Source organism: Morone saxatilis, unplaced genomic scaffold (assembly GCF_004916995.1).
Source record: "Morone saxatilis isolate NCDOM2014 unplaced genomic scaffold, NCSU_SB_2.0 Contig14, whole genome shotgun sequence".
NCBI classification, from domain to species: Eukaryota; Metazoa; Chordata; class Actinopteri; family Moronidae; genus Morone; species Morone saxatilis.
Genome location: NW_023339696.1, coordinates 7,951,271 through 7,966,878, shown reverse-complemented (window position 1 = coordinate 7,966,878; position 15,608 = coordinate 7,951,271). Strand labels below are relative to the sequence as shown.

General features: G+C 39.9%; 1 protein-coding gene across 1 annotated transcript; it reads left to right on the top strand.

Moving 5' to 3' along the window:
- The first annotated feature begins 1,365 nt into the window (after positions 1-1,365).
- xpnpep3 (X-prolyl aminopeptidase 3, mitochondrial) lies at positions 1,366-14,169 on the top strand. The gene is made up of 11 exons (XM_035654816.1): positions 1,366-1,679; positions 3,444-3,566; positions 4,159-4,346; positions 4,519-4,738; positions 6,519-6,703; positions 6,888-6,950; positions 8,102-8,215; positions 8,360-8,445; positions 9,864-10,047; positions 11,951-12,071; positions 12,888-14,169. The coding sequence occupies exons 1-11, from the start codon at positions 1,619-1,621 to the stop codon at positions 13,052-13,054; spliced, it is 1,512 nt and encodes a 503-aa protein (XP_035510709.1). The 5' UTR covers positions 1,366-1,618; the 3' UTR covers positions 13,055-14,169.
- Positions 14,170-15,608: the final 1,439 nt, after the last annotated feature.

Sequence of the window (15,608 nt, the reverse complement as noted above, 5' to 3'; positions counted from 1 at the left end):
GGACCTCGAGGGGTCCGGGAGATTATTTTACATTTGAGCATTTTTGAGCAGAATAAGAGGATAGTATCTATGAAAACTGTTGTGGAACAATGTAATCCTAAACACATTGGTTTATAGGATAGGAAATGAGTGAAAAACACATTAATGTGGTTACCTGTGTGAACTGGTTTATCTTTTAGGCACAATTAAAATAATAAATAAACTAAGCTAAATTGTTGCTTTTAATTTACCTGGCTGCTATGACGACCTAATTTCCCTTCGGGGATTAATAAAGTCTATCTATCTATCTATCTATCTATCTATCTATCGAGGGGATATTTAATCAAAGCAATAGAAGAGAGTAGCTATACGACTTATATATAATAAGTCATTCCAGTTCCACTCAGCATCCAACTGGAGTCTGTTGTGAATGTACTCATGGGTTGAAATAAGTAACAAGAAAGAAAGAGATGCTGAAATTCAGCATCTTTAATAAAAAACACATTTATGGTGGAGCCCTATGGCTCACATGGTGGACCTGGTGTCCATCTGCTGGGGTTCGGTCCTTGCTGCAGTGGCCACTTGTCTGGGTCCAACCTGAGGCCTCTCTCTCTCTCTCTCTCTCTCTCTTCTCTCTCTCTCTCCCTCTGTTCTCTGTCTCTCTCTTCATTCTTCTTCTCAATCTTCCCCCTTATCCTGTCGATCTTCAGCTGTTCTATTCAATAAAGGCAAATAACCCCAAAAACAAATTTAAATAAATAAATAAACACATTTATGCAGCTGTCAAGTGCATCGTGTGAAGGCATTGGGCGATATGAAAATTTCATGTCCCGATTATCTTGGCTAAAAAACACAATATTATCACAATAATCATGAAAAATAAGACTTTTAAAATGTTTAAAACTTTTAAAAACATACTGGAATCACTTCACCTTACATACTTGTTAATAAACACATATATTTACTGCATTACAGATAGGAACCTCATCTTCCTTGTTCTTTATATGGGAATCTATACTACTTCCACACACTCAATGGTTTAACCTGAGCCTTCAGCCACAGTGAAATATACGTCTGTCCCTTTTCCCCTAGTTCAAAATCAATCAGGTAATCAATATAGCACTGTATGCTCAAGATTAAGATTAAGATTAAGATTATCACCATATTGGAGTGTTTTCTTGTACATCGTCTCATCCCTAACTGTGCTTTCATGTCTGGTCCACACTCCAAGCACAAGGGGGCAGTAGTGCTGCTGGTACACTGGTTGCAACCAACGTTGAAAAAACAAACAGAAGAAGAAGGCCTGCCAATCACATTAGAGAAAGCATCCGCCATTAAAATCATAGAAGAAGAAGATGAGCCTGTGTGCCTGTGAGGGGAAACTGAGGGCAGCAACCCCCCTCTTACTGCGGCTGACAAACATGGAGTCAGCAGGCTGTCGAGGGTAACTGTCAGCTAAAGGCAAATATTACCCGTGTATGAGGAGGTTTTAACGCCGGTAAGTCGCAACAACATACCGCTGAATGTCTCCGTGAATATCCAGCGTCAGTCGACCAACTCTGTCCTCCACCGACTGTCCCTGTCGTCTGTGGCGGGGCGACATGCTGTAACTCCCCGGTGTCCTCCAGCTGCAGCAGCTATGTTGCCCTCGACCTGCTCCATGTTCAGGGCTGCTGTCAGTCTGCTGCCGCGGAGTCGAGGTGAGCCCAGTTTGGAGCATATTTTAGGATAATTTGAAGTTACTTGTACTTAACTTGAGTGTTTTCACTGCATGCTGTTTTATACTTCTACTCCCAGTAAAGTTCAGAGGGACATATTAAGTCTTTACTCCACTTTCCTTTACAGTTTTCAGATTAAGATTGTAGATAAAATACATGTGATTGACCTGTACGACACAATACAGTGTGACCATTTACAGCAAAGCAGTGTCCAATCTGGGAACCTGTTTCAGTTCTTATGAGAACATTTAAAGTAAGATGGTTGGTGTCACTAAAACTCAGGAGATGACCTGTGACTGACCATGAGCCAAAAACCGGTAAAACACACGTAGGTGTCCACACAGACAACCTCCTTTTCTGGAAAGCACACATTGATAACCTGTGCAGCAGACTACAGCGACACTTTCTAAAGTGACTGAGACTGTATGGAGTGAGCAGTCAGATCATGTGGATGTTTTAGCATCATTAGATATGAAATCACAGCATGTTTTGGCAACTTAACAGTAGAGCTAAAAAAAACAGGTTTGCCAGCATGCACAAGATATCTATGAGGATAACAGGGAGGAAAGAATATGAGCCCATACAGAGACTGTACGAGCAGGTAGTCATGAAACGGGAAGAAAAAATCATTGCGGACCCTCAACAGCCCCTCTTCTCTAAATACGAACCTCAGACTCTGTGTGCCAAAGTTCAAATCAAACTGATCTATTAAGCTGCTGGACTCTAAGACTAAATCTTAGTGAAATATAGCACCGTGCAATAAACACACCAGCACCATAGCACTTTAATTATTATAGTTAATCTCTTTTTAAGCTGCCACATTGTCAGTGTTAGAAGTACAGTCAGTGTGTCTTTCATGTTGATTTTCTGATGGTTTTCTGATGTAAATTTGAATAATGTTTATTCTATTCTAGACATTTCTCCTATAATCTTCTCAAATAGTTTAATTTAATCGGTTTAAGGCTCAAAGAGGTCAAATTATATAACATGTTTTATTATTATAACTCAAAAAGTTAAGATTAGAGTAAAGAAAGTATCCACACACTTGCAGATTTGTGTAACATGTAGCCAATTCATGCATTTGAGTGTCAGAACAAGCACATCATGTTGCATTAGGCACATTATGTCATGAAGAGATGTGCAAAAATATCAAATTATAATATAAATAAAGATATATTTGTTGTTGGCACTTAATCGATGAAGGGAACCCATTTTCTGTTGTAGTTTTAAGTGATCTGTTAAAAAGGAAACCTCACCTCTTTCACTTTGACGACACATGGTGATTCATTGTAGTTAAGAGGGAGAGCAGGCAGCCTTTCACCTAATGACGATTAATCTTCCGGCTCACAAATTAAGGCCGATTGTCGTGTTACAGATTTATGAGAACACTTTAAATATTGAGGTCCAGAAATTGTTTAAAGAGATATTTGCTGGTGACATCAGAGGCAGATTACAATCTTACTAAAACCTTGTGTGTGTTTGGAAAAGTATTTCAGCTCATTTCGATTGTGATCCCTTACATTTGGTCATTAAAGAATTCTTACCAAGATATCGGTCATCTTTGGCATTTCTGTACTGCAAGTTATTTTCAATTATGAGCAGACATTCACAGTGCAGTCCAGCTGCTGCAAAGCTCTACTCAAACATCCTTTGACTGCTGATGAAACAGGATTACCAGTTAGAGCAGCTGCATGCAGCATTGTTGGTCACTGGTCTTTACCATCTGTGTTGTGTTTCTGTCTGTAGGATGTGTTTGGTGCCCGTGCAGAAACATTTCTCTGAAACCAGGAGATTCGAAACCAAGGACGGTTCCACCTCGCTACCTGGGCCAACCCAGCCCTTTCACCCATCCGCACCTCATCAAACATGGTGAGTTTAGTTTAACAGTACATTTACACTTTTTAGAGAGAACCTGCAATGTATACGGTCTTCAGTCACATGATTAACAGGCTTATAATGTGTTTCTTTAGGGAGTAAGTTTTAATGGCATATAATAGAGTGATTGTTCTGTTCAAGATCAGTTGATCTCGAAGACAATCAGGCTTGTTTGTTATCTGTAGTTGCTGAATATTTTTGCACCATGGAGTCGAACTGGTCATTTCTCTGTTTGTTTTGTGGTCTGTGTACCATTCTGGGTACGTTCAGTGGGAGTTTGTGGTCTCTCACTAAAGTCAGATAAACATCAATTGAGGTGCATTGAGACGAGAAGAATGAAACCACAACGCTCTCTAACGGCACATGAACATCACATAGTATTTGGAGGATTGTAGATCACAGACAACTGAACGCTGTTAAGAAGTGATAATAAATAATAATGATAATAATACATTTTATCTATAAAGTCATTTTCAAGATACTCAAAGACGTTTGACACCACCAGGAGACAAATAGTAGTGCACAGTGTCAAAGTGTTGGTGATGAGCTGCTGTTAAACTCCACATGTCTGATCTCTGCTCCTCAGGTGAGGTGACTCCAGGCTTGAGCCAGACAGAATATGAGCTCCGCAGACACAGGCTGGCCTCACTTATTGAGGCCCAGGCAGACAGGCTGGGACCCTCTGCCTCCTCTAGCACCCATGTGGTCATTGTTTTGTCCCATCCGACCCGCTACATGACCAATGACATCCCTTATCCCTTCCACCAGAACCAGGTGCTAATCTACTAAACATATATTATTGAATAGCTGCACTTTAAAACAGCTTTTAATGTGAATGTGAATGTGAATGAGCAAACTTGAGTTAAAAAGGTGTACAAATGGGATACTGATTGTTTGTTATTTAAGTGAGGCTTCACCAATTAAATTCAAGCCAAATGTTGTGCAGGATTTCCTCTACCTCAGCGGCATCCTAGAGCCCGACAGTGCCCTGGTCCTGTACGGGAAAGGCCGACCAGACCAGGCCATCTTGTTCGTCCCGCGCAGAGACCCGGGGAGGGAGCTGTGGGACGGGCCCCGGTCAGGGAAGGATGGGGCAGCTGCTTTGACCGGCATAGAGAGAGTTCATAGCACAGAAGAACTGGGTCTTGTGCTCAAGAGCCTTAAAGGTAGGTGGATGGAAGTGTGAGGATGATGGTCCAGCAGGAACAGAAGTGTTATGTTGAACATTTGAACAGCCGCAATTAAGTGTTTGTTAAGCTCAGCTGAGTTACTTACTTTCTGTTCTAGCACGGCACGTATGCAGATTACCATGTTAACAGTGGGAGACTTCAATATTAGTAATTTTCTCAAACTACATGTCTTCAATTTCACACAGAAGTCGGCTTCTCATTTTTAGCCATCTCTCTCAGCTGAAATGACGACTGTCACCAGCAGATTTTATCAGCTGTAGATGGCTATAGTAACCTAATGCCAAGGCTAAAACTCTGTGATTAAAACTCCCATCTCCAGCTGTCTTTTTAATGTTTCCGGTACATTTGTGTTAAAACGAGAACCCCATGAAAGGCTCTAAAGGTCCAGTGTGTAGGATTTAGTGGCATCTAGCGGTGGAGCTGTATTTACGTATGTATTGGACGACCTGGGAACGAGAAAAGGCTGTGAAATGTATACGAGAAACTATGGTGGCTGCAAAACCCGTGAAACGTGAGAGGCCCTATCTATAGCCAGTTTGGTTTGTCCGTTCTGGGCTACTGTAGAAAAAATGGCAGTTCAACATGTTAGACTGCGTAGAAGAGGACACCTATCAATATTATATTGCATTTCTGCAAGTAGAGCCTCCTAAATGTTACACACTGAGCTTTTAAATGTGTACATTGTGGCTACATCATGAACGACAAAAATGGCACCTATTCAGTGCAATGAGCGTTCCCATTGCAATTCCCAATTCTGGCCCGTAGACTTTACATTATGATGAAGTCATGGATTTTTAAATTGCTTTTCTCGGCTTGAGGAATGTTTTATAAACATAAAACCTCCATGGATCAAAAACTCATATAGAAAGACTGAGCTTGTTTGCAGTTCAAGGTGTCCTGTCAACTATTAAATTTCAAATTATTTTTGGGCTGCAGGGGATTTTTTGTTATAATACCACGAGAAGCCATATCCTAGTCTTAGTAATATATCCATGGGCTACAAGCTTAACTAGCTAATGCTCAAATACTGAACCTAAAGCCACATGTCCAGGCAGAAAGTGAGAATCCTCACCAGGAGCAGCACTGTTGGTGTATTGCTGTGCAGTATTTTTATTCAATGTTGTAAATTAAAGTGTTATTTTCACAGACACAATCCTTGGAGGGTTTTGAGTCTAACTTTAGGAAAACATATTTAGAAAAGCAACTCAGAGGTTAGATTAATGCTTTGATCTATTTTGAAGAGAAAAGTGAGGCTGTTTTTTACAATTTTGGTTTCTGGGATTCAAACTCTCACAAACCAAATAAAGAACAGGACAGAACTGCTTGTTGGACTAAACTCTAACATACTAGCATCTTGCCCATAGTGGATTTTCTAGTCCTGAACACACCTGTAAACCCACAAAATAATACTAGTAACATGTTAACGTTTGCAGCTTACGTTAGAGCAGACAAACACACTGTTTAATCAATTCCTTACACTTTTGTTTACCCTTAAAATGCAGCGTAACGTCTCTTACTGCACCCACCACTTCAATATGTGGAGAAACCCAAAGTTTAACAGGTCTGCTGGCTTAGTTACAGTTGCAAAGCATGATTGTAGGCAGGGTTTATTTCACAGTCAACTTTGATCAGGAGAAGGGGGATGGACTAACTTCATTTCTGACAAACAAACACAGGAGCTGACATTCGATCACTAACAAATTAGGGCCTTAATTTCACTGTTCCCATTTTCTATCTACTCTGATCCTCTTTTCAGGCACTCTGCTGTGGTATGATAGCTCTCAGCCCACCCACCCTCGCCTCCACCAGACTCATGTGTGTCCCGTGCTGGAGGCGGGACCGATGCCGCACTCTCTCAGACCTCTCATACACTCTCTGAGGGCCATCAAAAGCTCAGCAGAGGTGGTGCTCATGCAAGCAGCGGGTCACATCACTGCACAGGTTGGTGTTTAAACTTAACCTACAGTGTCAATGTCATAATGTTATATATTATACTAAGAAATGCCTGCAAATAGGGCTGTATAATGTTATGTAACAGTGTCTCTTGACTATTTCTTCCAACACATTTAGTTTTAAGATGGATGTATCGTAGTGTGTTCGCTCAACTCAGATCCTTGTCTTTCAGGCTTTTAGGAGGACAATGGCTCTGTCTCAAGGAGATGTGGACGAAGCTGTGCTCTTTGCAAAGGTAACTGAAAATATTTGATGACCTCTTTGTGGCTCTTAACTGCCTCTATCATGTGGGGCTTGGTCTTCATGTCTTTAATTTATCAGGCTCTTAAATGTAATCACTGCGACTCTAAGTGTCATCCATTAATTATGCAGTCAGTGCAGTATGAGCTATTGCTCATTAGGACTGGATATGACTGACAAATTGATTATAATAATAATAATAATATTTTCAAGAGAAACAAATTATATGCACTATTGCCAACTTCTGATAAAGAAGTATTCACTGAGGCTCACACAGGTCCTTAAACAGTATGTTTACATGCACAGAAGGAACCAGATGAGAAGTGGCCATTAGTCACAGACAACTCTATACAGTAAAAGACCAGTTTATATCTAATTTAATAAGTAGTAGACACTGCACTCGACAAATTTTTATTCCAATAACAGCTTGATAACCACTTTATCTATCAACCACTTATTCTCTTTATTTAAAAGTTTCTAACTTGTGGATTATGCAACTCATAAGAAGCATGTTGTCCTGTTGTTTCTTTTTGTGTTCCTAAAAATGTTTTAAATAGTGTGCAGGAGACTGAAATGCTAGTGCTAGGATTTGCCTAGTTTCAGGCAGTTTCAGTCCTGTAGAAACAAATTCATCATCCTGGATATCTGTGCAGCACTGGAATAATGTGTTTGTGTGATTTGTTTTTATAAGGCTGCTGAGTGAAGGCTAACCTTCTAATTTAGGAATACAATTAGAAACTGTTGCTGTCACTGATGCATTTTCATCCCAGTAGTTATATTATTATATGTTTTCTCAAAGCAATAATAGTAAGATATACAGTAGAATATATAGCCCTTCAAAGGCAGAGAGCAGTGACTACATAAACACTAGTTGTCAGGCTAGCTTACCAGTTATCTCACCAACTAACTTTAACTTGAGCTCTGTTGTTTTAGCTGTTTCTCCATTGCAGTAATGCAGTGAACACAATCAGTTTCTAGCTCTCAGATATTAACAACTGAGTGCAGTTTTAGCTCCATTTTGTAGTTATTTGTCAGATTCAGGTCTTTATTCAACTTTGACCAAATGTGTAATTACTGTGTTTGTATGTATCGCTAACATGATGCTCACAGTCCCATTTCAATTGGAAAGACTTCTTCTTATTCCAGTTTGATTTTGAGAATCGGATACATGGCGCAAACTTCCTGGCCTATCCCCCTGTTGTTGCTGGAGGGAATCGAGCCAATACTCTGCACTACATAAACAACAACCAGATTATCAAGGTAAAGAAAGGGGTTGAATGTGCTAAAGGATCCGTTCTGTCATATATACTGCCATGCAACATTAAGCCCTCTGAAGCCCTCTGAAAATGATAAATGGTCACATATATAAAGTAATGACTCATTATACTTTTTCTCCCCCATCAGGATGGTGAAATGGTGCTTCTTGATGGTGGTTGTGAATACTTTGGTTATGTCAGTGATATCACTCGAACATGGCCAGTAAATGGAAAGTAAGTTTGATAAAATAATCTTAAAACTGCAGTAGGCAACATACACAATGCAAATCCTTCCCCCTGTCTCTCTCAATCCGCTAAACCCTTTGCTACCAAACCCACAAGTGCAAAACCTCATGCCTCATAGGGCCCGCTCTCCGTGGCATTAGCCTCTCCAAGACCCCAGTCCTTCTCGCCGTAACCGGTGACTCATCTTCTCCAAGAAGTGGCCTCAGAGCAGAGCACCCCTGGCTTCAGAGCCAGCTGCAGTGGGATGAGAGGATGATCTTTTTCGACTGCCTCAGCAATACTCTGCTTCAGCGGAGAGGGGCAAGAAACAGCGGAGAACCTGATTTCTCCGGGTGGGGGCTGTGCCGTATAATTGGACTGTCCCACCGACCTCTAATAATGCGGAAAATAAAAATTGGACATTCAAAGGCACCCCTGCCCCCCCTCAAAAGTTATTTCACTCGGTTTGTCATCATGTCGCTTTACCACTTGTCGATAAGAGCACCATGGCATCAAACATAATAAGATTAAAGCTCTGTGTTTTGCCGGGACGTGTTCAGAGTGAGGTGGTGCAGAAGTCTGCTTCTCTCTCAGACCACTTAAATTGCAATATGCTAAAGGTTATTATGGTATTTTTGCCCAATAACGCCAAAATAAAACTGCCTACCCGGAGGTGTGGTGCAGGGTATACTAAGTATACCTACTTATTTTTCAGTCGGCACTGGTTGTACCTGCTTGTAAATCCCCTCTGATGCACATCATTCAGTAGTGTTCTGCAAGATTAATGTTTTCACCTGGAATGGTAAAGGCATGACACAATTTTCATGAGTGGGTGGAGTGTGGAGTAAGGAATACTTCACTCAAAATGCATAATTATGTAGTTGTCTCACCCCGTCTGTGGGTCCGTATTGATTCTTCTGTGGGTTAATTGTTAATTTCATAATGATGCTTACTGCCTGGAGTCAAGCAGCATTAAGTGACAATGTGCAAATACTACTGGCCCATTTTTGGGTGATCTAAATATGCAAGAGTAGTCTTACATGTCACTGTTTATATCACTGGGTGTTTAACCTCTGCTGGACAGGCTGCTTAAAACATTTTTTTTTATTAAAAATTAGTAAAAAGTATATACATACTTCTCCAGGCTTCATTACACCAGTGTGCCTACCCCAGTTTTAAGCAATCAGGTGTGATGCTCAAAGAAAAATGAGGTTGATAAAGAATATCTGGCGCTGGTTAAACCATTCTTACAATACAAAATCCACACGGTGTCACAGTAAACAGAAGTTATAGTGTCATTCCTTTCCTTGCTGATGCCAAAACACTAATTGAAAATGATATAATATATAGTATGACTGTTTTTGACAATTGTTCTGTTAGCAGTGACACACCTTAACTGTCTGTTGCCCCCACCTCTTTCCTGCCAGATTCACCCCTGCCCAGGCTGAGCTGTACGAGGCCGTCCTGGAGGTCCAGCGCTCCTGTTTGTCTCTGTGTTCCCCAGGTGTCAGTCTGGATCACATCTATAGTACCATGCTGGCGTTGTTGGGACGACAGCTCAGGCAGCTCGGCATCGTCAAGGCCAGTACCAGTGATAGTGAGTTACTAAAGGTAATGTCAGCTCTTGGCTCTTTGAAAACAAAGTTGTTGTACTGAAAGATTTTCAAATTATTTGCTGTACAAGAAAGTAATGTTTCCCAGATCCAAATATTCAGCTGCTCCTTAATGAATAAAAGTACTCTGATAAATAAAGAGCAGCATATTTCGCTCTGCTGTTAACTTAGAACAAAATGTTACAGACACGCAAACACACTGTATTTTACATTTTAATATTGCTAATGGAAATTAAAGCCTTTCCTTTCCGTTGAATATCAGTCAACCACACCAGAGGAAGACATGATCAGATTATCTCTGTTACCATGTCAGCTGGGCATTGAATTTAAACACTTGGCAGAGTTTATTTATGTCATCACCAGTGGTTTGTGGTCAGGAAATAGTAAGTGTAAAGCCAAGCCAATGTAAATGATAAAAATGACCTAATTACAGCCCTTCATGAAACACAATATGCTGTATAACTCTGCATAATAGATGTACTCCTTTCCTGCAGTGGTTCCTTTCAGGGGAATAAAATGAGCAAGCCAAACCAAAGCTGAATGTAGATGTATTCAACTGGTTTCTCTAAAAAGAAAAAGTAGTACTGTGGGGTAATAAAGGATGTTTTGGCAGCCACAGAGCTGTTAGTTCAAGATACACAGAAGATTGACATCTTAATCCTTCGTTAAGACAAAGAAATCTTGACAAATTTTTGGATTAGCTGACAGATGATGGGATTCCCCCGTGAGAGACATTGAGCTGGGTTCATAGTTATCGTCCCTCTGAGGATATGATTTCTAATGCTGTCTGTCATTTGGTCGGTCAGTTGGTCCAGACTGAAATATCTCAACGATTCTGATGTACTGCCAAGATTGTACAGATATTAATTGTCCCCAGATGATGAATCCTACCTTCTTAACATCTATTAGACCAAATTTTGTACAGACATCCATGTTGTATCCTACTGTCTTTGGTTTTCCAGGATGAATTGTCATACCTCAGATGATCCCTTAACTTTCCATGTAGTGTTGTCATCAGGTCAAATGTTTAATTTGTCCAGTACTTTATGAACAAATAACTGCCAAATCAATTAAAAATCCCATCAGCCTAAACGGTACTTTGTGTTAAACGCTAATAAGTGAGATAGCATTTAGCTCAAAGCACCACTGGGCCTGAGTACAGACTCAGAGTCATTATCATGGCTGTAGAACCACCTTCTTGATCCACTTGACCTCATCTTTTTATAACCGATGCTAATGGAGAGGTTGCTTTGGTTAAGTTGAGTCTTACTTATTAGTTGGTAACAAAACTGGCAGGTGTCTCTGAAGTCCACAACAACATCTGTTTAATTACTTTATTTTACACAGAGGAAGCATCCAGATGTTTTGAGGATAATGAGCACCAGCATCAGGAGAAATGCTGGTGCTCATTCTTTCTAATAAGGCTTATGGATAAGGATTAAAGGGCAAGTCCTACTTCCTAAATTTTTGACTCATGCGATAAGCAAATTATTCAAAATTAGTCGGACGTTGTGGGTTTAACATTACAACTAGGATTCAAAAATGTTTTATTTTGAAATTCTAACAACACATTTTTGATTCCACTGTCTCATTTGTGCAGAGTGCAAATGGTCTCATATGGAGGATTTATCGGAATTACATGTTACATTACAATTTGTGTTCACCTTTAATATTGTTTAGATGCTCCTGGATTCAGTTGTGCTCTGTTAAGGCAGGTGAAGAAGAAGAAGAAAATAGAAAATAGAAATATGATCTGACGAGGCTTCTTCTGCACAGTAAGCCCCCTTCAGTCAGTGTCATCCCTGAATTTCATGTTTATTAAGGTCTAGCAACGAGCTCTGACTGCGCTGGGACTGCTGGTAGAACTACAACTGCTTTAATTTTGTTTATGTTCATCCCAGGCTGCAAGGCGATACTGCCCCCACCACGTTGGCCATTACCTGGGCATGGACGTCCATGACACCCCTGAGCTGTCCCGTTCACAACCTCTACAGCCAGGAATGGCCATCACTATTGAACCAGGTAAATACCTCTTGAGTTTTCCTCCACATGTGCAGCTGTGGCTGTGTTAAAGCACCGGTTTGTATCGGACGACCTGGGAATGAGAACGGGCTGTAAAATGTGTAGGAGAAACTACGGTGGCTATGGCTACGGTTTGTCCGTTCTGAGCCACTGTAGAAACCTCCTGAGCATTTTGGAGTTTTCTATTGTTTTAACATTATTTCTTTATTTAATGAGAACCAGTATTTTTTATTTGAAATAACAGGTGTACGTTTATCAATTCCTTATTCTTTTTTTTAAGGAAATCAGTTAGTGAGCCCTGAGCTGCATTGCTTAAAATGAGCAGGTAAATACTGATACTGAAATAAACACTAATCTGCTCAAACCAGGTCAGTCTTATCAGAGTAAAACCATACAGGTGAATCAGGCCAAGAGTAGGGCTGTGCATTATCCCAATATCTTCTTTAAGAAAGGTAAAATGTGTAATAAACAGCATTATAATGAAGTACTGTTGTACAGAGATTCCCTGGCCTACGAATCTTGTTCTCCAGATTTAAGAAAACATTGTTTGGTACAGACCCCAAAACATTTATATTTTCAAACAGTGCTGTAAATATAAATATTATTTTCAATTTCTGCCAATGGAGCCTCTTAAATGTTGCACACTGGACCTTTTTAATGAAAATCTGCTTGAAATCAGGTCTTAAAAATCCACACTGCAGCACAAACTCACAGTGCAGTTACTGTGGTGGATGGGAACCACCCCCCATTACACATTTTACATTATCTTTTTCGTGCCATTCCTGCTTTCATACAATTTTCCTTCTCTTGTCACAGGGTTGTACATCTGTGAGAACAATGACCAGGTGCCAGGGCGTTTCCGTGGCCTGGGCGTCAGGATTGAGGATGACGTGGTGATCCAAGACAAGGGAGGCCCTCTGATTCTGTCCTCTGGCGCACCAAAGACCATCGCTGATGTAGAGCAGGCCTGTGCCCAGAGATAGGGCAAGGAGAGACAGTGACCAAGTGAGCCACAGCGTCGATGGCAGGCAATGTGCTGCCATCACCACGGTGATGACATCGTCTAGCTCAGGGCCCAGGTACATGAAAGGTGGGAGCACACTGCAAGACTCCAGTTTAGCCTCAGCAAGGCCTCAAAAATGAAGAGTTCTGGTGTGGAAAATCATAGATTTTGCGAATGTTTTTCTCGTCTGGCTAAATGTTTAAAGAAACCAGCGCAGGCGATCTCAACAGTAACGTTAGCCGTTGTTAACAGGAGTGCACAAAGTCAACACGCAGTTGAACGGGATGTTGCACTCATTAAACTGGTCAATCTTTGAAATATTTTCTGCACAGGAGCATAAAAATCCAAACAAGCAAACTTTAAGTGTGATTCCAACCTTATGATTATAAAGAGCTCATCCACAGTTGTGTGTTAATGGGTTACGGTGTAGCTTTGGAGCCTACTGACATATTCCTCCGTACACAATTACACATCAAGGCTACAGCGGTTACAACAACACCACGTGTTAATAATGTACAATACATCCATCTAGTGTTGTGATGGTGCTGTTAGTGGATGAAAGCCAGCACTGATCTACAGATAAATACCTTTTTTGCCTTTTCTTTTACCTTTTTAAAAATGTTCCCGATCATGGCACACCAGGATAAAATTAGTTTTTTCTCTCAAACAACTTTTTGAAACATGCTCTTCTCTTGGCTCTCACACACAGAAATGCACCACTCTTTCCCAGCTCATGCTACAGTACAAATAATCCAAACACCAAATGTGGAACATGCACACTCTCTGTTGCTGTGGGATTGTCAGGAAGCATCAGAGCATGTCAAATCAACAGACCACCATGTTTATGCACACAATTGATGAATAAAGAGGAACCCGTCTTAAACAGCTGCTCCCGATAAACCTAGAATGATGGTAATGATTACACCAGTGTACTGAAATGGCTTAAAAGGTGTACACTGGAAAGAGTTTGTGTGTGGTGTTGTGTATCTGTGGGAATTACTGTCTTTTCAGCAGAGAGAAAAATGTGTTTATATGTATTAAAAGATCTCATTATTTCTTCTTTCATAACTAATAAATTATATTGGTTTGACTCGGGTTACTCATGGCGGTTGACGTGGAAAATGAGGATAATAATGGCTGCATTGAATTAGGCTGCAAAAACCTTGACTGTAACACAAAAGGACATAAATGTTTACCTCAGGTGGTCACAGAATAAATTTGGGTGTTGACAGGGTAGGAACATCCTCCTCAGTTACAGGGGAAGGGTCCATTGTCCCCTTCATTATTTTGGTTACTTCGGTTAATTGTGTTTTCACCAAATGACTAGCTTTGGTCTCTGTTGTCACACATGCGTGCCTCCGATAACAAACTACAGGCACTGCCATGTATCCTCTCTGACCGTTTTCTCTCTCAGGTGAAGCAATATGTTATTGAAGTTCAGTGTTTATGGTTCTCATTACTTGCTCTGTCTAACCTGCGTGCTTCTTAAGACAAATACATACTCAGTCCAAAGTAACGATGAGTCCACTCAGTTTAAGACCTGTTACATACATGTACTAGTACTAGTTTGAAAGCCAGTCGTGGTTCAGAGAATTGACTTTTCAGTGAAGGAGACTAGTAGTCAAACCAATGAAAGGAACAATATTTTGATGGCAGGAAGGTTCTCGACTAATTTATGTTCACTTTTGAGACACAAGTTAAATATTTTCAGTGAGTGTTAAATAAATAGGGTTGTGTAAACTAATGTGATGATCACTGTTGGAATTTAGTACTAATTTGAGGTATTAGTACTTCACTTTGCTATTTCCAATTCCCCTTTTACTTTTACTCCACTACATTTATTTTACAGTTACTAGTTACTTTGTTGATTCATATTTTACAGTAAAAAAATAAAAATACTTTGTTATAGATTAAACTAGCATACGCATATTGCATATTTTTACTTTTGATACTTTAAGTACAGTAGGCAAATTATTGGAATACCTTCTCTGCTACTATAAATGATTGCGTGTAAAACTCACCACAGAGTTTGAAAAATGTGTTTAGAAAGGTTAAGAAAAAGAAACTTATTTGTAATTCCCACCAGTGATTGAAGAGTTATTCAGACCCTTTACTTAAGCAGTAATACCAAAATTATTCCATTGCAAGTAAAAGTGCTGCACTGAAAACTACAGAAGTATTATGAGTATTAAATATATGTGAAGTACCTCATAAAAATACACATAGGCTATAGATGTTAAACAGCTAGTTGGTTAAGATGGAGTTTATTTGAACTATTTCATACACTGTTGGGTAATTTAAATTTTATATATATATATATATATATCAGTATGCAATAACTGATCAGATTTTAAATAAGGCTGCATCCTTCAAATATTCTCCAGATTTAAGTTTATTCAATGAAAATGTAATTTGTGATGCAAAAGCGACAATTCCCCATTGCTATCTGTCGAAAATAATCTTAATATGATGTTATTACTATATCTTTGAATAAAAACTAACAAGTAAGATGTCATATAAATGTAGTGGAGTAA